Source organism: Bos mutus, chromosome 3 (genome assembly GCF_027580195.1).
Source record: "Bos mutus isolate GX-2022 chromosome 3, NWIPB_WYAK_1.1, whole genome shotgun sequence".
NCBI lineage: Eukaryota > Metazoa > Chordata > Mammalia > Artiodactyla > Bovidae > Bos > Bos mutus.
Window position 1 is genome coordinate 116042235 of NC_091619.1, and position 20541 is coordinate 116062775.

At 58.5% G+C, this 20541-nt stretch overlaps 1 protein-coding gene across 7 annotated transcripts in view; it reads right to left on the reverse strand.

The window, feature by feature from the left end:
• The window catches only part of HDAC4 (histone deacetylase 4), a 288731-nt gene that overhangs the window by 46054 nt on the left and 222136 nt on the right, over positions 1 to 20541 (reverse strand). For all 7 annotated transcript variants that reach the window (XM_070368625.1, XM_070368624.1, XM_070368630.1 and 4 more), the window contains 6 exons: positions 17284 to 17396; positions 13854 to 13970; positions 13563 to 13761; positions 7474 to 7712; positions 2659 to 2916; positions 376 to 562 (listed from right to left, as the gene is read on the reverse strand). In XM_070368625.1, coding sequence (XP_070224726.1) covers positions 376 to 562; positions 2659 to 2916; positions 7474 to 7712; positions 13563 to 13761; positions 13854 to 13970; positions 17284 to 17396 — 1113 coding nt within the window. The remainder of the gene's footprint in view (positions 1 to 375; positions 563 to 2658; positions 2917 to 7473; positions 7713 to 13562; positions 13762 to 13853; positions 13971 to 17283; positions 17397 to 20541) is intronic.

Sequence of the window (20541 nt, forward strand, 5' to 3'; positions counted from 1 at the left end):
AAGGACAGGACAGACGAAGGAGGGCAAGGTGGTGACCCCGCCGACCCCGGGCGGGAAGCTGCCTGGTGGGGGCAGGCCCAGGGATGGGCAGTTCTCTGAGGCTGTGCTTCTCTGAGGAAGAGGAGGCGGGCTTCTTGGCCAGGACGGACCCCCAGTGACCTCTCTCTGTCTGGAGCCCCCAGCCTGGGGCTGAGCCTTGGGCAGAAAGTCAGGTGGATGTGAGGCTGGGCACCACCCGGAAGCCTCACCCAGCCTGAGCCTCGCCCTCTGGCCCTGCAGGCCTCGTGTGGCACTTCCCTCGTGTCTGCAGCCGCGGCTCCCCCTGTGCGGGGGCCCTCGCCCTCCCCCGGCTCCCCACACCCTGCCCCATGGTACCTGTGGTGAACCTTGGCTTGGCTGGGGGCTCCTGCACGGACATGGGGAAGGTGGCGGATGCGGGGGAGGACTGTGCCCGGGACAGGGGCCGGTGCCCGCCAAAGGACACGGGGATGCCAGCAGCCTCCATGGACGCCTGGTAGTTCCTCAGCTGGTGGATCCGCTGCTGCTCCAGGAGGAGGGCTTGCTGCAGGTGGAGAAAAGGGGCCACTCTTGCTTCCCGGCATCTCCAGTCCCCGGCTGCAGGGCTACGGGGGCCCCTCTCCCAGATCCTCCACCACACTGCCCCCGGGCTCCCAGTGCAAAACCTCATGCCAGGCTGCTGGGGAGAAGCCTGCCCTCTGGGCCAGGAGGGTGGCCAGCAAGGCGGCGGCCTAGGGCCCTGCTGATGAGTCTGCACATCCCCATGGGGAGATAGACCGTCAGTGGAAAAGCCTGCTCAGAGCTGATGGGAGGTCGGGGTAGCCTGGGGGCCGTGGAGGGCTCCTTGAGGAGGTGACACCTGGGGGCAGGGTGGCAGTACCCAGGCAGAGGGTGCTGGCGGTGGGGTGGACTCTGGGGTGTGAAGGCAGGGACTCGGGGCAGGTCCGGTTTTGCCCAGGGAGGTGGATGGAGCCCGGGGAGAGGTGGTGGGATGGGTCGGGGCCTGCCGGCCCTGCCAGGAGCACGGCTGCTTCTGTGGGGACCTGGGGGGTCTCCTCCCCGCACGGCCGAGGAGGGAAGGGCAGGGCTCCCTACTTTGGACCCCCCCCTGCAGGGGGTGAGGAGCAGGCCGCTGCCCCTGCCTTGGGCCTCCCTCCTCAGGTGCTTCCTCCCGCGGCCTCTCCAGACGTGACACCTGACGCCTCCGGAGCAGGTGCCCACCTCAAGGTGACTCTGCAGACTGCTGCGCATGCCACCGCATTTCCCCGAGAGGAGCTCTGCTTGCGGTTCTCCCGAGAACCAGACACCCAGCGCCTCTGCTCACTGCCTCAGGCTCAGAGCCCAGGAATAATTCCCTAAGAGAATGCCGACCACCTTATCATTGGCAAGACACCAGCCCTAAAAAACTGCCTCCCAGTTTCACACCAGACAGTAAGAGCATGGCGCTGAATTCCAGTTATAAGAGGAGACCGCCGCCTCTGTGAACGGGCGAGGCCCTGACCTAAGCCCCCGGCGCGGGAACGAGGCCCGCAGCCCGGACGGCCCGCCTGGCGCACTCGCACTGCAGGAGTCTACACGGCCGCGGGGACAGTGGCTTCCCCTGCCCTGACCTCCTGCTGTCATTAGCACTGGCTCCAGGGCCCCTTGAAGAGCAGGGGTTTAGCGCTAACACCGGCTGACACGTGAGACAGGCTGCCCTCTGAATGAGGACTAGCGAAAGTGACCGCCAGCCACCTGTGGCCCCGCCTTTAAATGCGGAGCCACGCAGAAGGCTGGCCTGCTACCCAAGAGAGGCTCCCGGGAAACGGAGGCGCTGAGCTGAGCCTGGGTGTCACCTCCCACCCTGGTCCCAGGGGCAGTGGGGGAGGCACCCCCTGGGCTGTCAGGGGAGGAGTCGTCTGCCTGGGCGGCCAGCACCGGGCCCACGGGGAGGGTTGGGTGAGCCAGGGCCCACATCCCAGGTGCTGAGCTCCACAATGAAGGACACCATTAGATCTTAAGAGTCCACCCCTCGGACGCCCTGGCCCAGCTTCTCAGGAACAACACGGGGTTTTGACTCGCTAGCTGACTGTCCCAGTGTTTTCTCGTCCCAGCCATATTACTCTTCACTGTAAGTTAATGAATCATTACTGGATATATTCATCAGTCTCTTAGGAGTCTGTTAGCTGTGTGTCAGTGCCAGGGAACCTCACTGGCTCTGGGTGTCCAGACCAGGCTGCTTTTCTGGATCTGTCAGGCTGGTCACTAGTGTCTTCTTGGCCCCAAAAGTCCTGGCTTCTGACCAGATGCTGCAAACCTTCTTGATCAATGATTAAGTCAGCCTCCCTCTTCCCCTTCTATGCTGAATCCACCAGCATTCAGATTTGGGTTAATCTGCAGCCTTTGGGCCTGAAGGGGAACCATCCCTAGGGAGTCTGGGGCTTGTTCAGCTGAGAAGCAGGTGCATAAATACACACAGTGGACAGAGGGCCAGTGTCTCTGCGGGTGATGCCTGCAAAGCAAGGCTCACATCACATCTGCCTCCTGTATCAACAGGGAAAGCTAGGGGCCTGGATCAGCAGGTTTGGAGAACGACGCCCTTGGACTTGCTCTAGGGGCCCTGCTCACCCCCTGCTGCCCGCCCCCCTGCTCTGTGGGTACCTGTCTGAAGAGCAGCTCCTGCTCTGTGGGCGGCCGCTGGCCGGGCTCCGCCTCCCGCGGGGGCTCCGTCTCCTCGTCATCACTCTCGATGGGCTCCTGCTTCACCTGCACCCCGGCCAGCGCGTGGGCCTCCTTCTGCCCTGGGAGCCGGTCCAGGAAGGGCTCCTCCAGGAGCGCCTGGTGCTCCCGCAGCTCCTCCTCTGTCTCCTCGGGGTGGCTCTCGGGCTGCCGGGCCGGCTCGCTGGGTTTGGGGATCATCTGTAACACAGGGGTACCGGGTGGAGCGTGGCGGGACGGGGGTGAGGGAGGTGCTGGGACAGGAAGGGTGTGGTCACAGAGCCCACGTCTCGGGATCAGAGGGTCTGACCATCCACGGACGCTGTTACCCTGGGCTGAGGCAGGACACACAGACAGACAGACACAGACACACACAGAGCCCCCGTCTCAGGAACAATGGGGCCGATCCTCCGAGGATGTTGTCACTCTTGGCTGAGGCAGGGGACACGCAGACACACACACGCAGACATGCACACACACGCCAGGCACTGTACACACACACACACACACACACACACACACACACACACACACACACACACACACACACACACACACACACACACACACACACACACACACACACACACACTGGCGCTGTCCGTGGTGCTGAGATAAAACACAGCCTAGCGTGGTACCTTGGAGAAGGTGATGGCACCCCACTCCAGTACTCTTGCCTGGAAAATCCCATGGACGGATGAGCCTGGTAGGCTGCAGTCCATGGGGTCGCTAAGAGTCGGACACGACTGAGGGACTTCACTTTCACTTTTCTCTTTCATGCATTGGAGAAGGAAATGGCAACCCACTCCAGTACTCTTGCCTGGAAACTCCCATGGACGGATGAGCCTGGTAGGCTGCAGTCCATGGGGTTGCTAAGAGTTGGACACGACTGAGTGACTTCACTTTTACTTTTCACTTTCATGCACTGGAGAAGGAAACAGCAACCCACTCCAGTGTTCTTGCCTGGAGAATCCCAGGGATGGGGAAGCCTGGTGGGCTGCTGTCTATGGGGTCGCACAGTCGGACATGACTAAAGCGACTTAGCAGCAGCAGCAGCAACGTGGTACCTGCTGTCATGTGCCTGTCTGCCAGGCCCAGTGAATCGCAATGCGGTCACTCACCACAATCGCGAGGTGTTGGCCCACGTCCGTACCTGGGTGTGAAGTGGGACCGGGGTGGGTGTACCCTCCTTCCTTCTCAGTCACCCCACCCGCCACCCCAGCAGCTCACACCCAGGCACCATGGGGACAGGCGGCCTCTGAGTCCACTCACCTGTGCCGCTGGCCCTGAGCCCGCAGCCGGCACACCATGCCCCCTCCCTGCTGAACTTCCACACACAAGAGCCCCGCCCTGGCAGGAAGGACGGATCCTTCCCCACGTCCTGACTGTTTCTAGAAGGAAAGCAAGGGCTTCCGAGAAGCCTTAAGTTTTAGTCCTGAGCACTTGTGTTTTAAAAAGTCCTTATGGAGCCACCTGCTCCCTGACCCACACCTGGATGAGCGCAGCCTGGCCCCTGAGGGGAGGACTGGGGACGCCTGTGCTAGGGCTGGGCTGCATTTGTGGTAGCTGGCCGGGGTCAGCTGTACCGCGGGCCCCAGGGCCAGGCCCCAGAGGAGGACAGACCCACTGACACCCTCTGGAACAGCTGGCTTGCTCTGCCGAGTGAGCAGTTTCCACTGGGCTAGGGGCTTGTTCTAGTGACCGTCCCCTGAGCTGCTGTGCTAAGCTCTGCAAAGGAAGCACGCTGTGAAAGGCACGCCCCAGCCTCTCTACATCCGCCCCAAGGCACCATCTCCTGAGGAAGTTTCAATCCAGCCAGAACACGGAGGACGCTGCTCCGTGAGCAGGTCTGAGCCCAGCGGAAGGTGAGGGGCGTGAGTGGGGACACAGCCGCGGGGTGGGCAGGGGGCAGACAGGCTCCGAACCATTTCGAGTGAACAATCCTCCAACCTTACATCTGGTGATTTGACTGACTTCTCACAGTGGTTCATCCAAAAAAGTGTTCTGAACATCTGTCTTTGAAGATTTGGGGATCTGTCCATCTCATCTGCTTCCCACATACCTGCAGCCAGTGAGGCCCCCCTCTGAGCTTTGTGCCTGGACAGAGTCCACTGAGGGTGAGACCACCAGTACCCCCAGATCGGGCTGGGGGCAGGAGGACCCATCTCCACCAGCAGAGGGCGCTGGGTCTCTCCCAGGCCCCCCAGGTCCACAGGGGCCTGTAAACCTCAGCAGGTGGCATCAGGAGTCTCAGCTTTACGGTCCGCGGGGTCGTTTCTGTCATCCCTCAACGTTTGGTGCAGAGCCCAACAGGTAACAGGCTGGGGTTGATGGGGAGGGTTGATGGGAGGTTTGGGGAGCACAGGGCCTGGGAAGGTGGCTGGGGGACAGACTGGTGAGTAGATGTCACAGCAGAGTGACGGGGAGGGAACAAGGATGCGGGAGAGTGGGAGAAGGCAAGGCCCCTGTGATGTGCTCCAGGGTGAGGCTGTGAGAGAAGAGGCTGTGGGCACTGGGTGGGGGTCAGGGAAGAGGACACGGGGACGGGGCATGGACAGCGGGGGGAACATGGGGACGGGAGCCCCCAGCACCACAGACTTAAGCCTCCAGATGATGGTCTGGGAGGCAGGTGCTGTCTCAGAGCGGGAGGCAAGCTCCTCTCTGCTGTGGGAAGATCCCAAAGAGTCAGGCTGAGAACGGGTGGGGTCAGGTGACTGCCTGCAGAGAAATGACCCTTTGGGGGCTCAGCGGGGAGGGGGCGGAAGGTCAGCAGAGGGGCTGGTCCAGGCACACCAGGGTACCCCGGGGATTCCAGGCCAGGTGCCTGAGGACACCTGCATGGAGGAAGGTCGGGGCGGGAGGGGCATGGGACCCGGGCCTGCCGCAGAGAGGCTGAGACCCAAACTCTGGGAGATCTGCAAGGGGCTGTCCTGGGAAGGGGGATCCGAGCAAGGGGTAGAGCGATGGGCCAGGGCTGGAGGTGATGGTTAGGAAGAAGGCAGACGGGAAACGGAGGTGGGAAGCATGGATGCTCCAGGCTAGGCTTGCGGAGCCGGGGTGGCTGAGAGCCTGGGAGGGCACGCGGACAGAGGGAGCAGGAGAGAGGCTCACCCAGGGGACAGAGAGGGGGCGGGCGGGGCCCCCCCTAGGGGACTTGGAGAAGCCCTGTCTGATCCTGGAGGAGCTGGGGCTGCCCCAGGCCCTGCCAGGAGGTCAGCTCTGAGTGGGCACGCGTGACCTTGGGAACGATCGCGGTGACCCAGCAGCAAACGGCACACACAGACGTGCTCTGTCTCCCCAAGGCCTTCTGGACCTCACGAGCACCCTCTCACCAACTAAACGAGAACGGAGGTAACTGCATGTTTGGAACAACAAGCTTCTAAAAGCCAGACTGGAGTTCAGGGCCCAAACCAAACTGGTGAGCAGTCCAGCGTTCAAGATTACTGGACACGCTCACCATTAGATGCCCAAACAAATGGGACCCAGAGCTCATGTTCACAATTGAGCTGAGGAGCAGTAACACACGCGAGGAATGGCTGAGACCCCGGTGCACTCCAGCCAGGGCCGCGGGCCTTGGCTCAGGAGCCTTCAGGCCATGGGCACGAAAGACAGAGGGCAGAAATGTCAGTGCTGGCAGTGCTGGGTACGACTGTCAGCTCCCTGCACCCTCCGGGAGATCAGTGTATAAACACTTCAATCAACTGTCTCTGGTGACAGCAAACCAATCACGGAGTGAAATCCAGAGAGATCAGACAGCGTCTGTCTCTCTGTTGGAGAACACACCACACGTGAACAGGTGTTCCTGTCTTTCTAGTCTCCTACCCTATCACTCAGAGAACGACATAACACAATTAAGAAGACAGTCGGCACCAGAAAGGTGACACAGAGTGCCTTTGACACTTTGGCATCCATCTTGCCTACCTTAAAGGTGCCTTTCTTGCCCCGTGGGGCTTCATTCAGCCGCCCCACCTACCCCTGACCCCGCCCTGTGCCCTCTGGTAGGGGAGCCTGCCAGGCAGAGGGGCTCTGGGGCAGGGGTGCTGAGCCCGTGTCCAAGCGCTTGGGCGGGCAGTAGGGCCTGGTCTGGGGCAGCTTGCTGTTTGTTCAGGGCCCCCAGTTCTCCCAGGACAGAAGCTGCCGGGCAACGTGATGGCTCTGAGTTTAACCTTTAGAAGAACCGCTGGACAGCTTTCCAGAGTAGTTCATCTCATTCTCTATCAGAAAAGGGCTTTGCTTCCAATGTCAGCATTTGGAACCAGTTATTTGAAACTGCTGCTCTTGCTTCAATAACCAGCAGGGAGGGCCACACTGACCTTGGTGCCGCTTGCTGCTGAAAGCAGGTCGGGAGTGATCATCCACATGTTGGATTGAGGGACGCAGACCTCTGGGCAGGAGCCCTTTGGCCGAGGTTGCTGCAATGGGCAGGCAGAGCGCCAGTGTCCAGGGGCCTGGAACCTGTGTTTCGGGGGCCCCGTGCCTCCGCTGGGCACTCTCTACTGGGGACTCTCTGCTGAGAGTTTGCTTAAGAGGATAAATCCCCTTAAGAAACCCCAGAGACCCCTGAGGGGCAAGGAGAATAAGCCACCCAGGGACACTGACGCTTCGGGAACATAGCCCACCCCACTCCTGCCTCCTTTATGCCACCAATGGGACAAGCTGCTCACTGCCTGTGTCACCGGCCCCGCCCGCAGTCCCAGCCCCGCCCCGACGTGTTCCAGGCTCCGCCCCCACGACTCCTGGCCCCGCCCCGCGCCTCACCTTGTTGAGGTGCAGCTGCGGCTGCTGGAAGTGCTGCTTGTGCTTCTCCAGGAACTGCTGGTGCTGCTGCTGGATGACCAGGTGCTGCAGCGCCTGCGTGCTCTGGGGCAGCGGCGCCGACTGCGTGCGGCCCAGCGGGCGGTGCTGCCGCAGCTTGTGCACCGAGGGCGCCACTCGCTCCGCCCCTACCAGGGGCTGCGCGTGCAGGGGCAGCGCGCCCAGGCCTGCAAGGTAGCGGTCTGGAGAGAGCACGGGGAGGGGAGGAACAGAAGGGAGGCGCGAGGCCTGGTGAGTCTGTGACGGAGGCCGGCCGCCACTGCCTCCCAGAAGCCCGCCAGGCCTGCTCCAGCACGCTGACCACCCGAAGCCTGGACTTAGGGGCAGCGGCCAGTCATCTGGTCCCCCCATACTCAGGTCCAGGTCGTAAGTGGGCAGCCCCGGCACAGACGCCCTCAGAGGGGCCTGGCTGAGGAAGGGGCCAGGGTCTGGTGGCTCCAGAATGTTCTGGAAGACCAGCGAGTGGGCGCCTCCCTGACAGCCTCAGAAACCCGGGTGTGAGGAAGACACCTGCCCTTATGAACCAAACCATTTTAAGGGTCTCAAGATGTCGATTTTATACACAAAGAGGGCATCAACACTTGAAAAAAATTCTGATGCATGTTGTCAAAATCTCTGCAAATTTCTGGGAAAGGCTGTCACCTGCTGCCCAGGAGAAGGGCAGCTCAGCCGCACCGTGTCTGGGCTGTGTTTAAGTTAAGAATCTGTGTGGACATAAGAGGGTAGGTTTGACTCTGTTTGAATCTTGCTTCAGAATGCGACCTCCTTATGTGAACCAGCAGGTGGAACGTTCTCCTTCTACATTCCTTTCGACCAGTAGTACTTTTTCTTTTACAAATTGTGGGTTTAGACAGTGAGTTGGTGATGGACAGGGAGGCCTGGCATGCTGCGATTCACGGGGTTGCAAAGAGTCGGACATGACTGAGCAACTGAATTGACTGACTGACTGACCATTTTCCCTGGTACCATAGGCAAAAGGGTGTAACAGACCCTTCCCAGGCCACCTGAGTATCTGTCCTCTGGCACCAGAGCTGATCACTCAGGCTGCCTGTGACCCCAGATCAGGGCATCTGACCAGGAAAAACCACGAGTGGACAGACCACGCCAGCTCTCAGCTGCCCAGTGCTGACTCCTGGGAGGGGCTGTGTTGCCATGTTTAGTCAAACCCAAGCCCCCTCCAGCGGGTACTGACTGTCAGTCTTTTCCTAGTCCCTTCCTGGAGGTTATTTCTGTATTAAAATTTTTATTTTATGTACAAATAGAAAAAAAGGTTCAACTCTAGCAAAATTGTCCCTCGCTACCTTTTCAAAAAGTTAATCAGTCACAGTTCCCTGAACCACCATCACTTTTTATCCAACCCAAACAGTTTTCTGGAAAGATAAGTTATCTTAAACCTTATTATCTGCTTGGCTAGCAAACTAAAGCGAATAACTCGAAAGGTAGAACCAATTCTGTCCTGGGTTTTCTATCAATAGAAAAGTTAAAAACAAACAAAAACACAGCATCAGCGTAGAGAAGGTCTTCCAGAATTCATCCGTTGTTGGTCTGGTGGCTCAGACAGTAAAGAGTCTGCCTGCAACGCAGGAGACCCAGGTTCAATCCCTGGGTCGGGAAGATCCCCTGGAGAAGGAAATGGCAACACACTCCAGTATTCTTGCCTGGACAATCCCATGGATGGAGGAGCCTGGTGGGCTACAGTCCCTGGGGTCGCAAGGAGTCAGACACAACTTCACTTGCACTTTCACTTTCTTTCACTTGGTCTGGGTATCATGGGGGATTAAATCATTTCACCAGCTTCCCAGGTGGCACTAGTGGTAAAGAACCCTCCTGCCAGTGCAGGAGACGTAAGAGACGTGGGTTCAATCCCTGAGTTGCGAAGATCCCCTGGAGGAGGGCATGGCAACCTACTCCAGTATTCTTGCCTGGAGAATCCCATGGACAGAGGAGCCTGGTGGCTACAGTCCATGAGCTGGCATAGAGTCGAACAAGACTGTGAAAGTCACTGAGTCTATACAGTCCATGGAATTCTCCAGGGCAGAACACTGCAGTGGGGAGCCTTTCCCTTCTCCAGGGGATCTTCCCAATCCAGGGATCAAACCCAGGTCTCCCACATTGCAGGTGGATTCTTTACCAGCTGAGCCACCAGGGAAGCCCAAGAATACTGGAGTGGGTAGCCTATCCCTTCTCCAGCAGATCTTCCTGACCCAGGACTCGAACCAGGGTCTCCTGCCTTGCAGGCGGATTCTTTACCAGCTGATAGACCAGGGAAGCCCTAAGTGACTCAGCACGCAAATCGTTTCATGGAGGGAAGAAGGATGTCAGCCACTGGATGCTGGACTTATGGGATTAAAAGTCCACTTAGTTACTGAAAGGCGCCCTCTCAGAAGACATCACTTATTTTTAAAGCTTCCTGGGCCCCCAAGAATGAGGGTGTCACAGGTGGCGGGGCTGCAGAGCCCTGCGCTGGGCCTCTGGGCTGGCCATGCATCGTATCCGCAGGGAAGCGTCTCTCGGTTTTAGAGGAGGAAACACTTAATTCCAGAGATCCAGTGTCTGCTGTGACCCAGGTTAGGGAACCAGGACCCCAAGTGAGCTGGAAAGGCGGGGACTGTGGGTACTTCAGGGACCTCTCCCTGCAACTGGGGCTCCAGCTGCTTGACGCTGGCCCAGAAGCCCGCCTTGGCCAGGATGACACCACCCTGAGGATACAGGCCTCTGTCCCCGCAGGGTGCGGGTGGCTGGCGGTGAGAGGCCTGACTTCCAGGGGACACCAGGGGAGCCCGTGTCTACATGGAGCCCCGGCTGTTCAGGCTAGACTCCGGTCTGGTTCCGCTCCCTCCCCTCCCCTCTCACCTCCATCCCCTTCACCCCAAATTAGGCTCTAGTGCTTCCAGGGGTGGGGGTAAAGCTGTGGCGCCCCCACACTCGAGGACAGCGTCGTGATCAGCACTCCTTAAAACTGGACATCTGACCTGCCAGGAGAAAGACCCCACACCTGGTCCAGTGTGGACTTAGGCCACACTTGAGTTCAGAAGTTTCTGGTTCAGGACTGGAAGATGACCCCTCAGACCGTTCACAGGAGCTTTTGATGGTAACTGGAAACTGGTTGGTTTTTGGAATGTGCTGTGAAACTTCCAAGCACGAGGGCCCAGTACATTAGGATCCAATTCTGTCCCAGTGACCAGCTGGCCTGCAGAGGCTGGCTGGACAGCAGGCCCTGGCGGCCTGCGGCTGCCCTCGTCCAGTCCAAGTGAAGGGACCTGAGGGTGGCCGGTGCCGAGCGGCTCCTCCCGGGGACAGGGCAGGCCAGCCTGTCCTCAGAGGTCCTCTCTGGGGCAGGAGGTGAAGAGGACAACGGGACGGGAGCTCCTGGTGAGCACCCAGCCTTCCGTGGACACCTGGGCTGAAGGTTCCCTTCACCTGCACTAACAGCGAGCGGATCTGCAAACAAAGGTGCCACACAGATGCCCCCCCAGGTGTGGGGTTAAAGAAGAGGAGCAGTTGGAAAGCAAATCGCCCTGTGTTCTGGGCCTGGTTCTGCAGCGCTGGCCTTGGCGCTGGAGATCCTGCTCAGTCCACGTGGATTCTCACGTGGAATCCACGTGAGACAGGTGATTCCTGTGGCCTGAGCCCTTACACACCCACTGCCCATCTTAAAGAGTCTTTAAAGCTGGGGAGTCTTTAAAGCACCTTGACCAGCTGCTCAGAGCTCAACCTGGGGACTGTCTGGGGCTCTTTTCAGGAGAAGACTGGAGCACAGAATCACCGGCTGTCAGGAGCCTCCTGCAGTGGCGAGGACCCAGGCTGTGGGAGCCACTCTGAGTGGGCACCACGTGGAATTCACACCCACATGCCCGCTCCCTGATGGACCCGGGCTGGCTGCTCCTCCCGCATGGTCAGCCTTTGTGGAATGACGTGGCCCTAGCTCTGACACCGTCTATCTGTCCACAGTGACCACCAGCAAGCAGGCAGGTCTGTGGGCCTTGGGAGCCTCAGAGAACCTACCAGAAGCCAGCCTGCAGCGCGAGCCTGACTCTTCCTGACATGGCTCAGACACCGCCTGGCACCAGGTGCCACCGCAGAGGTATCTGCCGTGACCCTTCCGGCATCAGACGCTGAGGGGGTGCTGGGAGGGGCTGTGCAAGGTATCTCGGTGTCTGTGCTCTGGGGGACAGAGGTGTGCAGAGAAACTGCCCGTGCTGGGCGCCCGGGAGGCCCCCGAGCTGGGCCTGACACGGAGGAAGGGCCCTGAGGCCGGGCGTGCAGAAGGCGACGTGGGCCTCGTCAGTGCTGAGGAAGCCTGCACCCTGAGCGCAGCGTGGGTCGGGGGCTGTGCACTGGGCCGGAGCCATCTGACTGCGCTCCCCGTGCTGGTGGAATGGTCCCCGTTCCTACCACGCCTCAGCCAGTGGCCACGTGAGAACGTGGCGAGTCACACATGGGATGGAGAAGCCACACCTGGCCTCCGCTTTTAACTGTCGCTGTCTGGGGGAGGGACGGTGGCAGGGGTCGTTGGGGAGTTTGGGATGGACGATACGCGCTGCTGGGTTTAAAATGGGGAACTAACAGACCTGTTGTGCAGCACACGAACCCTGCTCCGTGTGGTGTGGTGGCCTGGATGGGAGGCGGGTTTGAGGGAGCACGGATATGTGTGTGTGAGTGGCTGGGTCTCCACTGCTCACCTGAAACTGTCACCATATTGTTTGTTAACAATGAAAGTGAGATTTTCACTATGAAAGTGGCTATGAAAGTGAAAGCCTTAGTTGCTCAGTCGAGTCTGACTCTGCGACCCTATGGACGGCAGCCCGCCAGGCTCCTCTGTCCATGGGATTTTTCTAAGCAAGAACACTGGAGTGGGTTGCCATTCCCTTCTCCAGGGGAATCTCCCTGACCCATGGGTTAAATCTGAGTCTCCCGCATTGCAGGCAGACGTTTTACTGTCTGAGCCACCAGGGAAGTATTGTTTGTTAATTGGCTACACCCTAATACAAAATAAAAAGTAAAAAGAGAAAAAAGAAAAGTGAAAACCCCACAACTTCCAGTGTCAATGTGAATGGCCACAGCTCTGGACCTGGGGAGGGCTTCCTGGAGTGTCCACAGGAGTATAAGGTGACCCCAGGGAGGCCCGGGAACAGGGAGGGGGGCAGGGAAGGGCCCACAGGACGCTGGGAAGGACAGACAGGCCAGCTGGGAAGTGAGGGACAGAGCAGGGGCGAATGCTGAGAACGATAAAACCAAATGTCACCAGCAGAGCAACCAACAGCTGAGGAGGACTCCCCTGCTGATACTGATACTGGGGGCTCTGTTGGCCCTCCTAAAACCTGGGGAGGAAGCCGAAGACCCAGCTGGATGGCCTGGACCTGGGAGGTCAGCTCTGCAGCAGGGCCCCTCGTTTCACAGCGAACCCTGAGCACTCTGTCACTTGGAAAGTAACACCTTTACACTGCTGTTGCTATGCAAATTTTATAGCAAATCTGTGTGTGTGTGTGTGAGAGTCGCTCAATGATGTCTGACTCTTTGTGACCCCATGGACTGTAGCCCACTAGGCTCCTCTGTCCATGGGATTCTCCAGGCAATAATTCTGGAGTGGGTTGCTATGCCCTCCTCCAGGGGATCTTCCCCACCCAGGGATTAAACCTGGTCTCCTGCATTGCAGGCAGAATCTTTACCATCTGAGCCACCAGGAAAGCCCTAATTTTTTTTCTAAACATAACCACCCATTAGATGGGGCACATTTAAAAAAATAAAACGTTACTGCTGATAGGAATCTGCTGCCCAGCAGGGCCAGCTCTGTGCTCCATCACACTCTGAGCACCCAAAGGGCAGACACATCAGGGGGCTGGCAACCTGCTCTTGGGAAATCAACCAGAAGGTGTGTCTGACGCTCTGGCTTCCATGCCCCTGGCTCTGTGAGTGGACTTGGTCTCTGCGGCCACAGCCTGGCGTGGGAGGGCTTGGGTGCAGGAGTTCTCGGGGACAGGTTACCCGCTCTCCCCCGGGGAGCCCAGGACGGCCCGACGCGGCCCGCTCACCTGTGACGAGGGGCGTCTGCGTGGGCGGCTGCTCCAGGAGGACCACATGCTGCAAGAGGGAGCCTGGGGCTGCCCCCGCGTCCCGCTCCAGAGGTGCTGCGCCCAGGTAGGGGGCGAGGTGGGTACCAGGGAAGAGGGAGATGCGCTGCTGCAGGGCGGGGAGGGCCAGTCTCTCGGCCTCCTGCTGGCCGGCCGCCCCCTGGACAGACAGACACAGCCAGGTGCCCGGGTCAGGGGCCTGGGGGGCTGCCCTGCACCACCGCCTCATAGACCCCGGGGGCGCCCACTTACCGTGGAGGGGCCGGTGGCGGGCAGCCCCAGTGTGATGTTGGGCAGGGATGGTGACGTGTAGAGGGGCAGCGGGCCCACCGAGCCCTCTCGTGCCACGAGTCTGTGTGCCAGGCTGGTCTGCAGACAGAGTACACGGGCGTCACGGAGGCTGCATGGCCAGGCCTGAGCGGCCTGTGCCACAGGAAGCAATGAGAGAAAACCCTCCAGGGGAGGCTGAGGTCCAGTCTGAGGTCCCCAGGATGGAGGCGCATGAACAAGGACAGCTCGGAGGCAGACACGGCATCGCAAAGCCGTCAACTCTGACTCACGACCTGGCCCTCTTTTGTCTGCTCCTGTTCAATCCACACAACACTGTAAAACTGTCAGAATAAACCTAGGATAATACACTTAAACATGTAGTCTCAGGGTCGGGAACGTCCTTCCAAAGGTTATGTGAGAGGTAGGAACCAGAGAGGGAGATGCTGATTAGAGAAAAATGCCTTCACATAAAAGGCAGATATCAGCGATGCCAAGGTTGGCAACCATAGTACAGACAAAGGCCACATATAAAGAGCACGCAAATTAAACAACAGTGAGTGAGAAGTGACAAAGAAGAGCCAGGATGGAGAAGAAACTCATGTGAAAAAAAAATCAGCAGTGATCTAAATAAAAAAAACATTTAAAAACCTACACAATTGGCAAAGATATTTTAGAATGACAACAACATCTTGACCCAGAGAAACATAACCATACTGCTGGGTGGGCCATAATCAGCCTGCTCCTTCTACCGGACACTTTGGCCATCCACGTCAAAAGTCTTAAAAACAGACCTAGCCTTTGATCTTAAACCCCACTCCACTCGCAGGACATACTCTCGGGAGAGGAAGCTGGAGACAGAAGGACTTGACCACAGCAGCGTTCACAGGGCCCTACAGCCGGTCAGAGGGTAAAGCCACGAGGCGTGTTCACACACAGGACACGGCCCTCCACGGGGACACTCAGGTCGGAAAAATTCTGTTGATGATTGGAACCTTATTTATCGTGTGTGCTTAAGTGCCAGTCTCCGAGGGCTTGAATTACTGTCCTATTTCATGTCGTTCTGCCTCTAGAATGAAGGTTCCTGGCAGAGAGGACACTGTCGTATTCACACCGTCCCCTCAGTAGTAGAGAACGGCACTAACAATGGACTCACAACCAGTTTTCTCCCAGCTCTTCTCACAAAGGAGTGTATCATTAAGGCTGAGAAACATTTTGCCTGCTTTAAGATTTCACTGGCACGGTTAGAAAGAATATGAGCTGAAAGTCACTGTGAACAAGGGCGGGCTGCAGCCCCGGCCGGTAAGTGCCCCTCGGTCCATCGGAGGACGGAGCGATGACCACCCCAGGGCGTGTGTGCTGGAGTCCCGTGCCAGGCAGCGGTCCCTGGGCGGCTTCCTCGTGTCACACGCACGGTGTCAGTGGAAACTCACACACACTTGTGCTCCAAGGGCACCGTAGGAAGGGCCCCTGGGGAGGGAGGTTAGTGTGGCTCTCCTAGTGAAGGCTGCAGCCACTTTACTCTGTTCACATAGTAAATGGTACAGGAATGACTAAAGGGCGACTTTAAAAGTAGCCCTTTTTCTGGTTTTTAAAAAATCAGCAAGCTCTGATTTAGAGAAAGTGACTGAGCTTGCCAAGGAAAGCATGATTCCACTGTATTATCATTGTCCAGGAACAGAACAAGTGAACACTGAGTGCTTGAAAGTTGTCATTTCCTCTTTATAACCAAGGCTTTTTTCTAAAAAACACAAACAGACCAAACCTACTTTACTTTTAGAAATCAAGCAGCCTTCTGGGAACTGTCTGATGTGCTCACTGGTCTGCGTTTCCAGTGCTGGCCATCTACACTTGCCCTGTGGCATGCCCCTCAGCTGTCCAGGAAGGCCGGGGCCAGGGCAGCACCCCACTGACGTCCCCAGATCCCACCTGGCTTTCAGCATCGCGTGAAGCTCCCTCCCTGGGGCGAGGCTGTCCAGGGTTGGGGAGCCCTGCTCCCCCCATGTAAGGACGATGCTGAGCGTCCCTCGGTCCAGCAGGGAAAGCCAGTGGCCCACCTCCTGCGTGAGGACCCCTCGCCGCCCCTGGACCAGAGGAGGAGGAGGAGTGGCCAGCCCTGGCCTTGAGCTTACAGAGGCACTGAGGGAACTGTCCAGGCCTAACCAGACTGAAACCAACGAAGGACATCCAACTGTGACCACATTTTCAAGGGCTAGCCTTGTGATTACTGTAAATATCTAACATAAAACACATGAACTGCAATCTTTGTTTCTTACAAATCCTTTGACACCTTCTATTAATTTCCAGTACTTTAATTTACATGAAAATGCAATTTGTAAAAATCAACATGCCCCTTAAACCGGCATTCACTCAAATAAGGCATCTCTATGGTAGAAACCATTAGGTGAGTGACTACCCACTGAAACAAAACCAGGATCTGGGAGCACGACTGACAAGCCACATGCAGCCTTTACAGCTCATTCCAGGAAGCAACTTCTAGGCCAAGTTCTAAGGCTGCTAACAGGTAGATCTCAGCTATGACCTCAGCCTCACAGAGAAGGATTGCTAAAACTCTTAATCTAAACAAGTCTTTAAACAGGGAGGCTGAAATGCACAGGTAATAAAGATGTACAAGGAAAAGAATAAAGGGGGATTAACAAGCAAGCAGCAGCAGCATAAAATCAACTCAGTATCTAAAAATCTGCTTTTTATCTTAAGTGTCTAAAGACTGAAAATGGAGTGGACACGTGGGCCTGTGTACTCCAACCAAAGCCTTTCAGCCCTCTGGCGGGGCAGAACTCATTTCTAAACATTTAAGGAAGAGAGCAAATTACCGTGTTTGACAAATGACAGCCTCCTGTAAGCTGGAAGGAACTTAGAAAAAAAAAAAAAACCTCACAAGAACCTCCTAGTCAGGAGCACCATCCAAGCAGGAAGCACACGGCACAGCCGGCTCAGTCCCGGGAAGCGGGGTGTGCAGCTGGCTCCCCTTCCGGCCAGCACCCGCCCACCCCAGTCGAGTGGAAACTGGCCCTGTGCAGGGGCCACAGGGCTGGCACAAGGCAAGCGCTCCAGACACTTGTGGCATGAGCCAGGGGAGCAAAGTGAATAAGGAGGAAAATGAAAGCATGGAGTGAAGGCTCCGGAACATCGCCCTGACCCAGGTCTGGTCAAGGGTGTGGCCTCCCGCCAGCCCTGAGGTCCCCCGCCTGGCTGGAACAGCCCCCAGGAGGGTTCTCCAGGAGCCACCTCTCAACCTGCAGCATAGCTGGGGTCTGACTGGCAGAGGTGAGGGGCACCGCCCCCCGTGGTCTGAGGCTCGGAGTTCCTGAGATGCCTCGGAGATGCTGCTCCGATGGTCAAGACGGAAGGGCGGCTGGACACTGCCCTGTGGACGAGCGCGCTGCGCACTGACCTCGGCTGGGATGCTGGGGACAGCGGGCGCGATCCCGTTCTCCGTGCTCACGTTCCCAGAGCTGTTGTTGGGCGAGCTGGGCGCGGAGCCTGGGGCACTGCTGCACGCCGAGTCTAGGAGGGAGAGACACTCGTGAGCCTGACCCGGGTCCCAGCGAGGACCCTGAGGTGTGAGCTGGGCTGGCCTCCCGCTGTGGCGGCCCTCTGTTCTGAGCTGGCCGACTGTGGAAAGGACAGGACCACGGTTCCCACCCAGGGGCCATGGAGCTAATTCCCTGTTTCTGGCTGTGCTGTCAACTCGAGACCTTCACAAACCTGTGACCCCAGATGCGCCCCTGGAACATTCTGAGCTGAACACATACTGTCAATTTTACTCCTCTTTGGTAAATGATCATAAACGCTAAAAAAACAAGCCCTGAACAATCGTTAATACTGTAACAACAAGAGACGAGAAAGCACAGAGGCCAAACGCCTGTGAGCAGTGGAAGGTCAAGTACGCTGTGCTCATATGCAGCCTCCTCTGCCAACATCTGCTCTGAGCCAGTCCTCGAGTTTTTAGACTTCCTGGGAAAAGCTCAGCTGGTGGCCTCTGTGACTGACCAGGTTACCTGACAACACATCCCGGACAGTCTCCAAGCAGCTGTGATGGCCTGTGTGGCCCCACCTCGCCCACCGTGGCCGGGGCTGAGGATGGAGCGTGTCCCACCCCAGTCCCCCCACCCTCACTGCCGAAGGAGCCACACTGCTGTGTGTGCAAACACGCGATGGGAAGCCCCTCTGACTCTCTACGGTAACAGAGGTGTGTCTTGCGTTTCTGAGTTCTCGTCTGGTTCAATGGTGTCAAACACTGGCACCTCCAGGTACAGCCTCTGAGAGGGAACCAGCCTGAGCTGTCTGCCTTTCCCTCCCGAGTGTCTGCTTCCCTGATAGCTCAGTTGGTAAAGAATCTGCCTGCAATGCAGGAGACCCCAGTTCAATTCCTGAGTCAGGAAGATCCTCTGGAGAAGGGCTAGGCTACCCACTCCAGCGTTCGTGGGCTTCCCTCGTGGCTCAGCTGGTAAAGAATCTGCCCACAACGTGGGAGACCTGGGTTCGCTCCATGGGTTGGGAAGATCCCCTGGAGAAAAGAAAGGCTACCCACTCCAGTATTCTGGCCTGGAGAATTCTACGGACTGTATAGTCCATGTGGTCGCAAAGAGTCGCACATGACTGAGCGACTTTCACTTCACTGCCTGCCCCAAGTGCACTGACCGAGGGACCTCTGATGACTTAACATTCTACCCCGACCTGGACTTGCAGGCACGTGGAGGGGAAGCCTGGTCCATCTCCCAAAGCTGGACCCCAAAGGGGCTCAACAGGCATCTTCCAGGGCAAATCTTCTCTGCACCCCCTCCCCCCCAACACTGAGGCCCGGCCCAGGAGCGTGAGCCCATAGAGCTGCCAGTGGGGCCCAGAGGACTCTGAGACTTGGTTCCAGCTGAAGTCGGGGCAACAGTGAGGAGGCTGAGGGTGCCATGTGGATGGATGGCAGTGCCCACTCCCACAGGCCCAGCTCTCATGGAGAAGGAGACTCAATCCCAAGGGTAACATGCACGACCCCCTCCACCCAGGGGACCGTGAGCACTCGAATCCTCGCCACCGAGCAGCCGTCCCCCTGGGAACACCCTGGCAGCAAGTGGCTCTGTCCACTCGAGGCCCCCCGGGACCCCCTCATCTCCCCCGTGCACAGATGGTGAACCCAGGCCCTGGTTCCCTACCCACCGGATCCAGAGGCTGGTCTCCACCAGGTTAAGTCGTGTTCACACATGCCTCCCTGAACGGGGGCAGCTGGGAAGGCCACCTGGGCTGGCAGGTGTCACAGGTCACGTGTAAAGACAGGGCTGGCTCCCCCACCCCACCCCACCCCACCACAGCCATGCCCCTGCCTGGGCGCCCTCCCTGCTGTTAGCCTGACCCCGGCTGCACAGAGCCTCCCCTCCGGCCCTCCTTTAAACAGGCCCGTCCCAGCACGGTCGGCAGGTAAACCCTCCAGAGCGTGTGGGAAGCCAGGACATCTTTTGGGGGCAATAGAAATTATATGTGATCTCTCCAACTTTTCATCCATCTTCAGCTCAACGGTGTTTGGACTACTTTTTCACTCTACTTCAAGGTATCTGGTCTAAGAAAGTAAATATGAATGCATAATCACCATGGTATCATTTGCATCCACACGGTGGAATATCATTAAAGGCGCAGGAGTGTTGTGACTAATATCGAGTGAAAAAGGAATCGAGTGTACACAGGGTACGTGCCAGACCCGCACAGAAAGGACTGGAAGGAAATACACTCAGAGGCTAGGCATTCCTCTGGACAGGGTCAGATGGGCCCTTCTCTTGTCTGCTCGCCCTGCCAGGCACAGCTCCGATGAGGGACGAGGCACACGCGGTGTGACGTGACCACGCCCCTGACCCGTCACATGAGCGTCCGAGGGCCGCCACTGGCCGCGCCCTCACCGCCGTCCCTCCTGGCCTCCCGTTACAGGCCAGAGGAGCCGCGTCTGGGACGCCGTGGCCCTCTCCTCCCAGGACCCCAGGGGAGGAGACCCCACCATGCCCAGAGCGCCTTATTTTCCCGTCTTCTGGAAAGCCAGCTCTGCTCAGAGCATTTCCCCCGCCCCAGCCCCCCGGGGCTGTGCTGGACCGGAAACCCACCCCCATCTCCATGCCGCCTGCGCCCATCCGCCGAACTTCCCCTGGCCCAGGGGCCCCGCCACCCGCCTTTCCTGCTTCCCGCACGGCGCCCTCTCCCGGTGATGCTGCCCAGCTCCCAGCAGGCGCCGCAGGCCGTGTGCTCCCAGCCCCAGTGTGGCGCCCTGGTCTCTGGAGTCAGAGAGGAAGCTGCTGGGAGGCGAGGACGCAGCTCATCATTGCAGCGCCCAGCCTGGTCCTGACCTCACAGGCGGAGGGCGCGAAGGCCAGAGCCAGGACCAGGACAGAAGTGGCTGGGCCTGGGTGGAGCCGCTGCCCCCCGAAGAGACTAGGCCTCGGTGGGGGGGGCGCATGCGCCCTGCCTCTCGCGAGGCCCGAGTCTGCACGGAACCCGCGGTGAGGGGGGCCTGGTCTCTCTACCAGAACCACCGGGCCCGAGGCCCGTGGCCTCAGACCCGGCTCCAGGCAGGCTTCACCCTGGCCGCAGGGCAGGGCTGAGGGCGCTCAGCTCACCCCAGACCCCGTGCTCAGAACTAAGGGTGCGGGCGGCGGGGGTGGGGGTGGGGTTAGGG